The 16,601-nt window shown below is 41.0% G+C and overlaps 1 protein-coding gene across 1 annotated transcript in view; it reads left to right on the forward strand.

Annotated features, from left to right (window-relative positions):
- The window catches only part of LOC124788222 (protein yellow-like), a 48,202-nt gene extending 37,704 nt beyond the window's left edge, over positions 1-10,498 (forward strand). The window contains exons 4-6 of the mRNA XM_047255403.1: positions 4,353-4,532; positions 6,986-7,303; positions 10,056-10,498. Of these exons, the coding sequence (XP_047111359.1) occupies positions 4,353-4,532; positions 6,986-7,303; positions 10,056-10,376 (819 nt within the window). The 3' untranslated portion in view covers positions 10,377-10,498. The remainder of the gene's footprint in view (positions 1-4,352; positions 4,533-6,985; positions 7,304-10,055) is intronic.
- Positions 10,499-16,601: the final 6,103 nt, after the last annotated feature.

Here is a 16,601-nt window from a genome sequence, read left to right on the forward strand (position 1 = left end):
TAGCTAGCAAGATTGAATGTCAATTGGCAGCGGCTGGGGGTGAGATTCTGGGGCGGGTCGGAGATTTTATCCGCCCGGAGCTGGTAGTGTGTTTTCATCATCTCATCATCATCGACGCTCAAGTCACCGAAGTGACGTCGAATAAAGAAGTTCTGACTGGGCGGGCGAACAACCGCGCCTGGGGTCTCCCAGCTAATAATGGCATACGATCATTTCGTATCTCTTGCCACGTCGCAGACCTGGTAAAAGTGTGTGAACATTAGGCAACTGAATATGCGAAAAAATCCCGAGAAGTATTGCGCTTAGCATAATAAATTACACTCTGTCAGCGAGTGGTAGCGGAAATATAGTACATGGTATGAAAATGAACGTAACACATTAGTAACGCCAAGGTAATGCACGAGGATGACGTCTAGAAGGAAATAGGAAACTCATTCCAGCTGTAGAAACCAGTTTCAGAACGGAATGTAAAATTTATACGCTTGAACATACGATTTTAAACGAACAGAATATGAAGTACCTGGCGAAAACATGTGTCTTCCGCAAACTGAGTACGATGGATAACTTCATTTCTAAGCAACACAATAGCAATGACTAAATATTTTTCGATTCATTATGAAACTGTGATGTTAGACTACTAAACGAGGAAGGCTAAATTTTATTAAACTAATAGTTTCACTGACTTTGAAAGAGAAACTATGCATAACGAAGAAAACAAGCGAATCTGAAAACAAATTTTAAATGTTTGACCTAGAATGGAAACGTAGTCAGTGGGACATGATGACCTACAGTGGAACCCGACTAGTAACAAAAAACAAAAATATATGAAGGTGATATGGTCGTACTAGTCGAGAACCGGAAAGAAACTAAAGAACAAATGCTCAACCTATAAAACAAGGAGAAAAGTAAAGATCTCTTTTCGTCTTTTCAAAGGACAAAAACAATGATAAACATTTTAGAGTGGGAGAATAAAAATCATGAATCGTCAGTGGATGGGTCAGGTGGATCAGATGGAGCGCCCTCGACAGGAAGGCCACGAAATCTAGAAGAAATAGAACTGAAATGGGCACCCAACTCACCAAAATTACGTATAACAGTACGTCTCTCTCGTTGGTTGCAAAAAATAATACACCGCAAAAGGTAACCAAACGAAAAGCTCTACACGTCGCGAAACACTGTCCCTCAACAATCACAGCCCAAGTAAAATGCTGCATATCAAGGTAAAGAAGGTATTAAGAGAAACAGGAGGCCCCAGTTTCCGTAACAAGTACCTGATGCCCATCAGAAATGAAATCATTTACCAACCATCCGCAAGACACTCAGACAAAATGAAGGAAAGAATTAACTTTTACACTCACAGTTTCACAATGAATCAAAATATATTAACGAAAAAAACTGACTACTCTAGCAACAAAAAAAACCAAGCCAAGTCTGTTTAAGAAGGATTTAAAAGAACTGAAAATTACTGAAAACTTTCCCACAGATAAAAGTAAGAAAGTAAAGAAGTTCCAAGACAATATCAAAACTATATGTACGATCCAAATCTCTTAAGAAGAAAACAAAGCAAGATCACAAAGAATGAAACGATACTGGACTGTAGTAAGGCACAGAATTCTAAAAAGTTATTCTTCTAACGTACACGAAAGTCGGAAGAAACGAAAGAAAAAGAAGAAAACGTTTAGTTATAAACTGTCATTCGGAACGTTCACTGAAGTCATCTTCCATCCATGTGACTCAGTTTTAAGAATGTCACATCCTCTCAATAAGAACACCACAGAAAGAGGAGACTTATTCCGATGCTTCGAGGCTACCTGAGTTATTTTCCATCGTTACAAATATATTAATTCTGCAAAGATTTCCATTTAACTGGAGGAGGACTTGTCTATGGAGGAAGAGAAAATAGAGTTAACGTTAGTGTGAGACAATACAACACAGAAATATATGAATACTGTAATGGGGAAAGGGCAGACAGTGAAAGTAATGAGCAACACGGCACATATATTTCAAGGACAATAGAGATCGGTAGACACTTCTTTAGTAGTTTCAAACTATCAGCTATATCCAATGAGTTTTGAGTTAAATACATTCAACAAGTCCAGTATTCTTGATTGCTGTTCACTTTCATTTTTTGCTACCGCTGCACTTTCTGTTGTTCACTTGGGTACCTGAGAACTTCCTATGCAATGTGGCAACTACAAATTCCTACTGTTAGTTAGGATTATCGTTTACTTCTACATTAAATTATTCCTGACAATAAATTTTCCTTTAAGTTTTCTATGATGATCTAGTGTCCATCGGTAGCGCACCTTCCGAGTTGTTGTTCCGTTTGTTATTTCCTTTACTTGATACGATGCCATCCTCATTCACTCACATATGGTGCCCTGTTCCCAACGTAAAATTCCAAAAACTTCTTTCTTTATGGTAATTTAATGCATAAAACGACTCGAAATTGGGAGGCAGACAAACTTTCCTTATGTCATATGCTCTTGGTATACTAATTTGTCTTCTTCTTCCATTCCAGCAGGAAACTAGCATCTTTATCCAATCGGCAACACTCTTCCAGATGTTTTCACTTTATCTCGATCCAACAACACATCTCTTCCATGTCCTAGGATTTTTTCTGGATAAACTAATCCGTTAAGTCTTTTCTTTATTATCTTCGTTTTTCGTGGAGTAAAAGACGCTATTGTTCAAGAAGTGTTTCCAGTCCTACTGCCATATCTTTTTGTTTGTACGTTGGTTGGGTTGATTTTGTGGAAGAGACCAAACAGCGAGGTCATCGGTCTTATTGAATTAGAGTAGGACGGGGAAGGACGTCGGCCGTGAACCTTCAAAGGAATCATACCGGCATTTGCCTGAAGCGATTTAGGGAAATCACGGAAAACCTAAATCCGGATGGCCGTACGCGGGATTGAACCGTCGTCCTCCCGGAAGCGAGTCCAGTGTGCTAACCAGAGCGCCACCTCTTTCAATTTGTTAGTATGTCTTTATTTAAGGGGTAATGCTGTATTAGGAAAAATGTGTTTGTCACAGTATTAAAGAAACTGAAAACATTCGGCAATCGTGCGTAATCTCAGACACACCATAGAAAACTATTACTTCCCGAAATACATTCATTGTCACCTGCCACTTACATTCGCCATTCCTATTGCTTTTCTTTAAACTTAACAAGAATATTTTATTACCGAAATCTTTCTCGCTGCAATTGAAGGGTCGTATTCCTTTTGGAATTCTGAATTTCATTATTTAAAAGCTAGCCAATAACATACCACAACTCTTTATCCACCACCGCTTGTCCCCTCACTTTTGTTACGATTCTTTAAACGGCAAAGTATAAAAGCAGTAGATACATACCAAGTCGGTCCTAGGCGCTCAGTCGGGAACCGCTCGACTGCTACGGTCGCAGGTTCGAATCCTGCCTCGGGCATGGATGTGTGTGATGTCCTTAGGTTAGTTAGGTTTAAGTAGTTCTAAGTTCTAGGGGACTGATGACCACAGATGTTAAGTCCCATACTGCTCAGAGCCATTTGAACCACCTGAACATACCAAGTAAGGGCAAGGAGCTCTAAGAGACGGGGCGAGTAATACGAGGGTTATTCCAAAAGTAAGGTCCGATCGGTCGCGAAATGGAAACGACTATGAAAATCCGATAAAGCTTTGCACAGATGTGTTGGGTAGTGTCTCTAGTATAACCCCAGTTAGCATCACGTCGCTCTTCTCATTTCTGAGCTCGCAGTGAGTGCGTAAAGATGTCTAGGAAATAGTGTCTGCCGCCAAGTACGAGGGCCTGGTGAGAAATTTCGTCTGAAGCTATGCAGCCAACATTACATAACTGTCGTGCTGTTTCGTCTTCACGACAATTCTCAGCCGCATTCTGCAGGGGCAATGAAGATGCTCCTGCATCGTTTTCAAATGGAAATGTTAGATTACCCACAATACAGTCCGCAATTGTCTCCCCCTGAGTTTCATCTCTGGTCACATGAACCGCTGTCTTTGAAGACAACATTTTGACACAGACAACGAGGTGTAGGCCAGCGTGGAGAATTGGCGGAAAGCACTGGCGGCTGCCTTCTATGATGAGGCTATTGAAAAGTTGGTACAACGCTATGACAAAAGTCTAAGTCAGAACGGCGACTACGTAGAGAAGTAGCTGAAAGGTGTAGCTAATTGTTACAAGTAAAACATTTCTGATGTTCACTGTGGTTTCAATTTGGCAATCAATCGGACCTTACTTTTGGAATAACCCTCGTATTTTCTGAGTGCAGCAATGATCAGGGCAATCCGCGATTCTCGACAGACATCTGTTATCATAAATGTCTAATGTGAATACAATCTTTGACCATTTGTTTCAGAAAACATGGTCGGATGAAGATTCTTTGTATGCCATTGACAGTGGTGTTCTGGATTTGACGACGAGCCCCAAAAATGTGTGTCCACCCAAAATTGTCTCCTTCGACCTGCGGACCGATGAGGTCATCAACTCCATAGTCATCCAGAACGCAGCCTGCAACTCTATGTACTCTTCTTTATGGGTAAGTATTTGTATGAAACGACAATGTATTAATAAAGCAGCTACATTTTCTATCGTCTGACGTCTTACCAAATTCTGATTGGAAATCTGGAAATTTGTGGTGAGGTCTTATGGGACCAAACTGTTGAGGTCATCGGTCCCTAAGCTTACACACTACTTAATCTAACTTAAACTAACTTACGCTATGCCCGAGGGAGGACTCGAACGTCCGACGGAGGGAGCCGCAAGGACCATGCAAGGCGCCCCGACCTCGCGGCTACCCCGTCCTGCAAATTCTGATATTCTTGTGACATGCTAATATGAGAAAGTTCATGAAATCTTTTCCCAACAGCGAAATCGTTCTGATATTAGATGCGTTATGTATGAAGGTATTACCAGTTGTTGAGATATGAACATTTTTACCGGAGCAGGACTCGAACCCGGATTTCCCGCTTGTCACGACGGGGCCCCTTAACCGCTTCGGCAGTCCGAACGCACTTCCAGGACTAACCCAAACTTTCTTATGTCGTACTGTCTACGATCCCATCGCTCTTTCTTACTTGGATTCCCACCACAGGTTTTCAAAGAGACGAACGTATTTAGCGTTAGTATTACAATCGAAATTTTTCCTGTCGAGGCTAGTAGTACTTACGACTATTAAAACACCTCGATGGGCAAAATGACAGTCATAATACTAACGTCGAATACTCTAAGCTTCTGGAAATCTTATGACGAGAATGCATGTAAAACGTTGTGAGCGATGCAGTCGTAGACAGTATGATATAAATGAATGTTTGAGTTCGTTCAGGAAGAGCACACGAATAGCCAAAGTGGTTATGCCGACAACTTGCAAAAATCGGGAAATTCGGATTGAGAACCGGCCTGCACAATTTTTCATGTGTCGCCAACAGATATCTTCATACTTAATGCAGCTAACGTCAGAAATATTCCGCAATCACAGATTTCATGAAGTTAGTAGAGGTGCAAGATCGTCACCAGTGTCTACTTCTTCAGACATTATTAAAAATATGAGAAAGGTCTACAGAGTTTGCTGATTTGTATTATTGGGTGTGTGTGAATTCCTAAGGGACGAAACTACTGAGGTCATCTGACTAGGATTCTTATTCTATACTTCAAGCGTTCTGCATATTCTTAAGTGATATCCATGATCTTCATTCACTTCATAAACTATGTAATTGTATCTTACGATTTTCTCAGGTAATCTTTAACTGCTCATCCCATCAATGTGTTCAGTCCATTACGTATTTTGCGTATGTTAATTTATTCTTAACGTCTTTATCCTTAAATAAAATTAGTCTACATTTTACGGCTCTGAGTCAGCTTATTTCTGTTATCTCAATTCTACTCACTTTTTATTTAGATTTGATCCATGACCACCATCCATTCAGTAAGTAAGGACAGAAATGGTGTTAAAGATTTTTATATAGTGCCACTCCCCGTGTTTTGTTTTTGATGTATCTGTTCGTATAGTAAGAGTCTCTTTCAGATACAACCAGGCGAAATGACACTGAAATACACCTCCAATTTAACACATGTTTCTCTTATAGCTTGAGCAAAATGTGTACAGTCCATTGAGAAAATTCACAAACAAGACTAAATAGCAGAAACTAATTATTTACATAAAAAGAAATTTATAATGTAACATGTTTTTAAATCGGACTAAAAATGTAAAGTACTTTCACCTAACCCCATACAGCTTCGTAAACCAATTCAGATAGTTCTGAAAATTTGTCATCATGACATTTTAAAACCTACAAAAGTACTTATAAGATTTATGAAGAAAATCGCAGGGTGCCTAAATATGTAATTGATGCATGAAAACTTCAACTCTCAGTTACTCCTATTTTCAATTCCAAGCGTTCCATTACAAATCTTACAGATTTTGAGAACCAGATCTATGGGGGTAGGAATCCGTAAGGAACTGGGTGAAATTATACTTTTGCCCGATACAAAAACGGGTTTTATTATCAATTTATTTTTATTTAAATAACTATTTTAATACTTATTGCTTAGTTATTGCAATCATATTGTTTGTCACAGCCTCTCTTTTCTTCAGGGAGGTTAAAAGCTATTATTCCATAATCTTCAACAGTATTTCTATTAGAATAAGGATGGCATGTTAAAGGACACACAGCGACGTGTATTTGTATTCAGGTGGACGCTTCGTGCGACACTGGTAGTCTGACGGCCATTGTGAGTATTAGGATTCACCTACCTCCATGGTCAATCTTCATTAGACATAGACATTCAAATGAAAGACAAATATAGTTTTTGGAATTGTTTGATGATGCAGTCACATTGTTTAACTTGAAGAGATTTACATTTATTATCCTGGTAGTTATGTACGTTCTTATACCAGTCAATTGAGAGTTGTCTAAAATAACCTCTCTGTTCACTTCAAACACGGATAACGAGTGTGTTAAAGGACATACACAGACATGAGTTTGTGTTCAGGTGGACGCGTGCCCAGATGGTTGCCTGACGGCCTACAGCTCCGACATCAGAGCCTATGTATTGACGGTGACCGACCTCACCACTGGAGCCTCGAAACACCTGCAGAGCCAGTACTTCCACCCCAAGCCAGGCTTCTTCTTCACCAAGGCAGGAGGACCAGCCTACTACATGTCGCAAGGCTTGTGTGGTATAACGGCGGGCGAGAGCTGCTACGGGAAACTCTACTTCCAAGCGTTCGCCAGCAACATCCAGGGCGTTGTGGACAAGCATGTGGTTCGCTATGCAACCGACGGGGAGGTATTGGACATCAAGACGCAGGTAATGGTATATGTGTTGGGCTGTCGCACAACATATGAAAGAGTTTCATACTGATGAAAACTTTCTGTTGTTGTAATGCCAGGTATCTTGAATATTATTTTGGTCAATTTCTGTGAACCTCTGTTTACTCTAAAGGATTACTACGCAGCTATGTATAACAGAGTGGCAATCCTACATTGTCTCCCATTGCAGTACTAGACTAAGCTTGCACAGAACAACATTCGTAGCCCATTGCTTTCCATTTGTCCCAAAAGAGACTAGCACTTTTGATATGGATTATTGCAGATAATGGCCTTCATACTGCCGTACCATTCATAAAAATCTAATTAACCGAAATAAACAGAATTTTACTCCTGTTTGTCATTGAAGGTGGATTGGTAAGGAAGGCGGAGGTTCTCTGCCGAATCGACGAAAGAATGACATATTGAAAAAGTAGCAAAAAGGAAGAAGAGGACGATAAACGTGTCAAGACTCCAGGGAATAGCTTCTGTAGTAACAGTGGGAACAGCAGAGACTAAAAACGGTTGCGGAAGACAGAGATTGAATACATCCGACAAATAATTGAGGGTTGAGGCTGCAACTGCTACTGAGTAATTCGTCGCGGAACAGATCAAACCATCGAAGACGGAAAAGAAAAACTGGACGTTTTATGGAAGTTTACAGTTCGAAAGTTTACTAGTTACTTGTAATCCACACCGTCCAAGCAGAATTAATTCTGTCCTAAGGTATCAGCGGCAGAATTACAAATGACTGTCTTATAAGCGTTACACAACGAGAGGGAAGTTACTTCGTTGAGCCTCGGCAGATACTGAAATTCTTCAGTGAGAAAAGTCTCGCAATTACTCTGTTGTGCAATTCCCAGTGCCACTCGTCTATCTCCAGGCTAGAAGTTCTCATTATATAATCTATAAAGTCAAGCTACTACCATGAAACATGAGGATTCTGCTAGTTGTTCTCCATGTCTTCGTCTATAAATGCAAACAACTTCCCCAGCTACGGACGGCTCGTCGGAAGTTTTGAGTGTACAAATTTGAATTTTGGCAATTCAGGGACATGGCTCCCACACATTGGTTTCTTCATACAAGAAAGAGGAATAAATCAGTGCGCGACGTAACAGGAGAGGTATGCCAATGAGGCGAAGTCTGATAGCCCAAGAAGGACCATTTGTGAAGTGTCCAATGCAGACTAGGCTAGGATGTGGTCCTCGGGAGAGTTCCCTTGCGCAGATCCTCACGATGCTTGGCTTTCGTTGCTTGGTCCTCTGTAGGTTTGCCCCTTAGGAGCATAATCAGCACAGTACACCATGACAGCACCATCTTTCCCGGAGGTTGGTTCTTGGCCTTGTTTTGGCAGTGGTGGCTCCATATGCTTCCACTGTTTGCTTCCTTCATCGGTCTCCTTCATGCTGACTACGCAGCTATAGTAGTCATCTGGGTTGACCTAATACTGCTGTTACTTACGTTCTGTTGGCTTATTAGAAGGGTGTGGAAAGTCACGAACTCCAGCAGTGTAGTGTTCAGAATGTCATGCAAGGTGTTTAAAACTTATGCGTGATTAATTTTCCCTTTTACCAGACGGTGGTGTTTGAACACCAGGAGGCCCACTTCTGTGAAGATTTCTAGTATTTCGCAGAGACGTCAGTTTGGCTTTTCGTTTTCCATCATTCAGACATATCTGAGCACACAAAAAGTTTCTGTAACACATAACACAAAGTCAATGATGGTGCATTGGTGCTGCACTCTTCCACCGTCGCAGTGAAGACTGTTACTGCATTGTGCCCCTTGAAATGTAGAAAACTAATTACAGGACGGCATACCTCTTTATTTACGGGCTGGGCCATTTTATTTTATTTTAGAAGATCCAATTAGGGCTGTCAGGCGCTCTGTTACATTGGACAAGTGTTACACTCGTACTCCACGTTGACGTCGAGCATACGCGGTGGCAAAATATCTGTGACTGGACCGTTTATAATCCGGGAGGTTACTCCAGAGTCGGACTCCTGCTACTGAGAAGGGCTATGAGAAAGTGGCTGAACGATGGAGTGGGATTTTGCTTCGACGAGAACGGTACCAAGCTTTATTTTATCGATGTGATAAGGAAATTGTTATGCCTACCCATAAAGGTAGGAATTCAGATAATTGTGAGCAAGTTCTCATTAGTAGATTTCTGAATACGAGGAAACATCATTATAACAGGAAGTACACTTTCTACCTTGTTAGATGTACGTATCCTCACAGTTTGCAGACTTTTTCCATCCACAGGGCCCTCCATCATGTAGCCGAGAGTAGATCTGTCTTACGGCCAGATTGCTACGCATGCTACGACTGTGCGCTTGTGGACACTGTTACGGCCTAAGAGAAAACACGATTATATTCACTGTCTTTAAATAAACTTCAATGTCAGTAAGGAAATAAATATGAAGAAACATAATTGGTGTGTCCAGAAATATCGCATTACTTGCGCTAGAGATTCCTTGGTAACATTAAAGAAATTCGGAATTATGTGCAAAAGTTAGAGCGATGCTGTTATAGTACTTACCTATTACCTAGCCACAACCCCTTCGTAATTTTTTGACTGGGTAAGACCATCATCTGCCTCCAGTTGCTTATGAAACTGGCAGCAACTAGTAAGACTAACGGAAATTAACTTAAGCTGTGCCTTTTTATTCTTGTATAAACCAAAGGTCTGTCAAGTTCCAGTATGTTTTCAAAACTTCTTGTCTCTCTGATAGGGGCTCTTGTATCTGTTTCAGCTTAACCTGCCTGGAGAGTTATCTGGGACGAGCGGAGAAATGGTGGTGCATCCCAATGGACATCTACTATTCTTCCCCGTGCTAGATGATGTGGCCATCTACTGCTGGAACACGACCAAGCCTCACGACCCAAAGAACTTCCGCATGATAGCTCAAGACAGTGAACGCTTGGAGTATATCAGCAGCCTCAATATAGAGACCGAAACAGAAAGATTATACGTTGTGAGCGACCGATTCACTTACTATCTATCAAATACTACCAACTCTTCCGAAGAGAACTATCGAATTTTGTACATTGACATAAAGGATATACAATGTTAATTTGACAAATTACAGATTTTGTGACTTCGAAGGACCTTTGTGTCTTGGTAAGATCCAACGAATGTCATTTCCACTGTATGAAATACTGAACTAAATGAAATATAGAATCTGCAGAAACTGAAGTTCAACTTAATTTATAGCTTTTTGAAACTCACAATAATGGGTATTAAACTTAAATATTTTGCAACAAACAATATGAAAATACAATTCTTCATAATTATCAATTTAAATATTAACTGCTACAATCACACATGTAAAAACATACAACATGAAAGTGATAATACATGTGTCTCTTTTTTTAATTCTGATTCAGTACAATGGAAAACTTTACAGTCGCAGTTCAGTGTGCCGTCGACGATGAGATTGTTAGTGACAGAACACAAGCTCACCGTTTCCGATGGTTGTCTTGCGCACTATATGGGAATACGCTAAATATATCGAGATACTGATTTATTTATTACCAAAATATGGAACTGTGTGACATGAGAAATGATGAACTCATCTATTTAGTGTGCTCAATAGTATTTTACCTCCATATGAAATTTTCTTGAGTGGGGGTACCCACAACAAAGAATACTATTATTTATTGAATTAGTCCTTCTGAACTAATGATGTGTGTTATTATAATCTATATAAATAAAAAGTACGTTTCTTGAAATTCACATACCTCCGAAAGTTCTTCAACGATTTCTTTGAAATTTCGACACAACACTGCATGCGAATACCGAGCGTCTTCATAGGTCTCTACTGGAGCACCATACACATACAGTTAGCAAACAGTGAAGTTTTGTTTATGGCTTATGCGCTTCTGATTAAAATACTTCTACAAAATCTGAATTTGCAATGAGAATAAGCAAGGCTCAATGTCAATAAGACGGTGAATAGGACATGGACTGAGGCGTGGGAGCAGAAAGGACAAGATAGACAGAGACGGTGGGCGGGAGGAGATGGAGAGAGACGTACAAGAATAAAATAGAAAGGGAGGACCAGGTGATGGGCAAGAGAGGAAGAGGAGGAGGAGATGTGGTCAAAGAGGGGAGAGGAGGAAATGGGCAGAGATGGGAGGGGGGGAGGAGATTAGGCAGTTCATCCAATTCCCATACTTATAGAGCTGCGTGTTTTCTCTTTTCTTTATTTTTTCATTTAAACAGACAGAGCCACAACAAGGCGAGGGCGAGATCAGCTAGTTGTTGAATGAAAATAAATACAGTGTTTTGATTTTTAACTAAGAGATAACTCATTTTTCCGAAATACCAATTCTTACAAGATCATTACCCAAAATTTCTTCTGTTACTGTCTCCTGAACAAGAATATTCGTAACACCATGACATTTACAAATAATGCGAACTTTATTTGAAGTACGTTTAGTGTTAGGTCATTGAAATATAAGCTAGCAGTACACAGTATTAGTAACTCCTTTACAAAAACACAGGGCTCGTTTTGGAAAGTTGTAGACGGTGTAGAACAACAGCGAGAAGGTCCTACGGTCCTCAGTTACCGACATGAGTCGTGACAGTGAAGTGGCATGTAGACGCCAGTTTGTTGCGTATGCCAGAAAGGAACCACAGTGTTCGGACACCTTACGACATCTTTATTATATACTTCATTGACCTACCAACGTAGACTGTCCATGTGAGTGCAAGAAATGGTGAATAACTCGTGGATGAGTACACGACCTGAGAACGGTGGTCGTTACAAGATCGCAATTGACAGAGGTCCCGAGAAGGTCGTCACGTTATGTCAGTGAAGCCGGTTTGAAACCCTTAAGAAATTGCGGCTGTGGCTCATTGCACGCCTGCCTAAACCAATTTTCGAGGGAACACTGAAGGGAAGTGCTTGCAGTGGACGTTATGATCTCTCGCAGAAGGCCATTGGTCAGATCGGCACATAATGTTGCTCGTCTTCAGTGGACCAAAGGACCAAAGACTACACAGAAACGGGACACCAGCTGTTTGGAGGCATGTAGTGTGCTCCGAAAAGTAATGGTTTTCTTGCCTCTTTCCAAATGATCCAAGGCGCCGAATGCACTGAAAACCGAATCAGTCATTTTACTCTTAATGTGTGGGGGTGTAGTATATGCCGGGGACAGATCTATGGTGTTTTTTGGGGGGGTCTTTTCGTTCCATGATTAGATCAATTCATTGAGAACAGAGTTTCAATCCGGCCCACGGAAAAATCTTGGGAGAGAGAGTGAGGTATTCTCATTGTATTCCTCCCGGGAGGAATATTATGGATATTTGCGCTGATACTCGGCTCGCCTCTGGTTTGCAGTTCATATCGTACTTACTCCGCCCAAGCCATTTCACCACCGCTGGAATGGAACAACAAAATTAAACGCGTTTGTAGTCTAACATGAGCACTTGATTTATTTAGTGTCATAGAAACAACCCATGCCATTTGTGATCACTCATCAAAAGTATTTTTGGACAAATATTTAAAAATTGCTTGTTAGCATTGTTTGTGGATATTTACGCACTAAATTTCACCGAGCGAGGTGGCGCAGTGGTTAGCACACTGGACTCGCACTCGGAATGACGACGGTTCAAACCCGCGTCCAGCCATCCTGATTTTGATTTTCCGTGATTTCCCTAGATCGCTTCAGGCAGAGCTCGGGATGGTTCCTTTGAAAGGGCACGGCAGACTTCCTTCCCCATCCTTCCCTAATCCGATGGGACCGTTGATCTTGCTGTTTGGTTTCCTACCCCGAATCAACCAAACAACAAACTAAATTTCACTTGAATGACCTTGTGGTGGCGAAAAATCTCGAAGTTACTCCCAATTCCATGAGTACTATGATTGCGTATCTCACTGAAGTATTTTCTCTTTTCTTATTTTTTCTCGTAATAACGTTAGTAAATAACTGTTGTCCCTTGTGGACGTAGTATAACACAGCGACTACTGAAGCAGGAGGTAATTTATAATAAATCAGCTGCAATCAGTTGCTTTTGTAGGCATTTATTTTTCCATGATGACATTTCAAATTGCCTAGCACCCCATCTATAGATGTTTATATTTATTTACGTGCCATTAGCATTATTTATTTACTCTTGGTCCTGGAGAATTTTGCAACGGAAGTTTTAGAACAATTGTTGTTGAACGTCATAAGTAAAGACACAGTGTTCATGGCACGTACGTAAATGTAAGAGTCTGAAGATGGGGTGAGCATAAAATGAATGTGCTGTCAAAAACTCGTGTTTTGAGGCACAATTTATTGGCGTGACACGTCGGGAAAGAGGTACCATCATTCGATGCGTTACGCCTTACACATTACAGTCACAGATGTTAGAATTTTCACTTTATGCGGTAGGTGCACCGCTGTTGCCTCAAGCACCATGGCACCGCGATCTTAGGTAAGTATGTGAATCAGGCTCACAGTCACCATAGATTTCCCAAGCTAAATTTATATGAAGGGCTTCTTTCAATAGTGGTACAAGTCCTTTTTATTCATTCTGAGATACAGAGTCCTAAAGTTAAATGAGCGCTGAAAAATCTGCAGTTGATGTACCAGAAATATTCAAGTATATTCAACTTTAGGACTCTCTCTCTCAGAATGAACAAAAATGGACTTGTACCATAACGTGAAGATGAACCAGCAAGTTTATTTCAGCATTATCTGCGACCATGTTATAATATTTGTGTCAAATTAGATTCAGTTCAATGATAATATTGTGCAGTATATAGTAAGCCCTTAAGAGAAGTGTGTGTGTCTTTGTCATGGGTTACGGCGTCACAATTCACCTGATAACCGCATAGTCGCTTATAATTGACTGAGAGAAGCAGACTCTTATTTGGTAGCACGGAAACCCCTGACCGATGACAGGTTGAAAATTCTGAGGCGTCCTCCTGTGTCGTTGCTGGAGGTGATTCGTTGTGTGGCCCGTCGATTATGGCTCGCGCCAGTCACTGAGAAATATTGTTTTAATAAAGCGACGAGTTGAGAAGCCCAAGGTATCACGAGTCTGACGGCCGTAGCCAACTGTTGTTTAATTATTTTATTCTATGTGATTCAATGCATAAATTGGCTGTTGAACGTGGACCAAAGCTGAGTGCGGTCGCAGAGATGGGCAACGCTGTTTATTGTTACCGTCATTGGAGAGTGTCCCGCACTGCTTGTTTTGTAATACCTCTTATGTAAATTTAACACTGATGTGTGAAGAAATAAAGCCCGAAATGGACAGCATCCCATTTGAATCAAAGTCAGACGGTCTTTAGTAAACGATATAATAATATTTCCGACGAGTTTCACAGTTACAACATCACATCTTCAACAATTTTACGACCGAGCGTCACTTTCATCAGCGAGAGAGACAAAATCATAGGCGATTCCAGGTAGGAGAAATATAGAAACACTTGGGGATTAGCCGGATGAACTTAATTTCCAACGATAGTAACCACCTGTACAGAAATCTGTCACAGCCTGATACGGGGGCTCCCAACTCTGAAGAAATAAATGTGTTGTGAAGTGTTCTCGTTGTCATTTTTTCTATATCTTCGTGGTGAGTATGATGTGAGCACTAAGATGACAACAGCCGTGCGCGCCGAGCTGCACACACACACACACACACACACACACACACACAAACACACATTATGTTCATGGTTTGACAAAAAATCAGGTTACCTGTCGCACATTGACTGGTCTGCTACATCGCACGATCCCCATTCCCTCAGATAACATCTGGAACGATTTGGAACAGTGCTTGAAACGCAGGAATCATCATTTCCACAATTTGGTAGCTCTCCTGGACAGAGTCACCAGTTAGTGGCTACACATGGATATTCTCGTTGTTGTTGTTGTTGTTGTGGCTTTCATCCAAAGACTGGTTTGATGCAGCTCTCCATGCTACTCTATACTGTGCAGGCCCCTTCATCTTCGAGTAACTACTGCAACCTACATCCTTCTGAATCTGCTTAGTGTATTCATCTCTTGGTCTCCCTCTACGATTTTTACCCCCCACACTTCCCTCCAGTACTTAATTGGTGATCCTTTGAGCCATCAAGACGTGTCCTGCCAACCGATCCCTTCTTCTAGTCAAGTTGTGCTACAAATTGCTCTTCTCACCAATTCTATTCAGTACCTCCGCATTAGTTACGTGAACTACCCATCTAATCTTCAGCATTCTTCTGCAGCAACACGTTTCAAAAGCTTACGTTCTCATCTTGTCTAAACTGTTTATCGTCCATGTTTCGCATTCATGCCTAGCTACACTCAATACAAACAGTTTCAGAATAGACGTCCCGACACTTAAATCTATACTCGACGTTAAAAAATTTGTCTTCTTCAGAAACGCCTCCCTTGCCATCATCAGTCTACATTTTATATCCTCTCTACTTCGACCTTCCTTAGTTATTTTGCTGGCCAAATAGCAAAACTCATCTCCTACTTTAAGTGTCTCATTTCCTAATCTAATTCCCTCATAATCGCCTGATTTAATTTGACTACATTCCATTATCATCGTTTGCTTTTGTTGATGTTCATCTTATAGCCTCCTTTCAAGACGCTGTCCATTCCTTTCAGCTGTTTTCCCAGGTCCTTTGCTGTCTCCGACACAATTGCTATGTCATCGGCAAACCTCAAGGTTTTTATTTCTTTTACCTCGATTTTAATTCCTACTCCCAAATTTTCTTTTGTTTTCTTTACTGCTTGTTCAATGTACAGATTAAATAACATTGGAGATAGGCTACAACCATGTCTCACTCCCTTCTCAACCATTGTTTCCCTTTCATACCCCTCTACTCTTATAACTGCCTTCTGGTTTCTGTACAAATCATAAGTAGACTTTCGTTCTCTGTATTTTACCCCTACCACCTTCAGAATGTGAAAGAGAGTATTCCGGTCAACATTGTCTACAAACGCTGGGAAGGTAGGTTTGCTTTTCCTTAACCTATCTTCTTAGATAGGTCTTAGGGTCAGTAGTGCCTCGCGTGTTGCTACATTTCTGTGGAATCCGAACTGATCTTCCCCGAGATCGGCTTGTAGCGGTTTACCCATTCGCCTCGTCATCCTCGTTGTTTACCTGGGCAAACATCTCGACACTCTTCGCCAAACTGAACCCATCATCGAGACCGGAGACGGTGTCACACGATATTAGCGTGATGTCCAATGTGGCGGGCTTATTTTCATGCAGTGTGCTTGTAACAGGCAGAAGAGTGTACCATACAGAATCCAGTGGGATGCCATTCGCTAATTTTCCTTATTCTCAAAACTTTTCTCTACTTTCAGTG

The sequence above is a fragment of the Schistocerca piceifrons genome, chromosome 3, assembly GCF_021461385.2.
Source record: "Schistocerca piceifrons isolate TAMUIC-IGC-003096 chromosome 3, iqSchPice1.1, whole genome shotgun sequence".
Classification (NCBI taxonomy): domain Eukaryota; kingdom Metazoa; phylum Arthropoda; class Insecta; order Orthoptera; family Acrididae; genus Schistocerca; species Schistocerca piceifrons.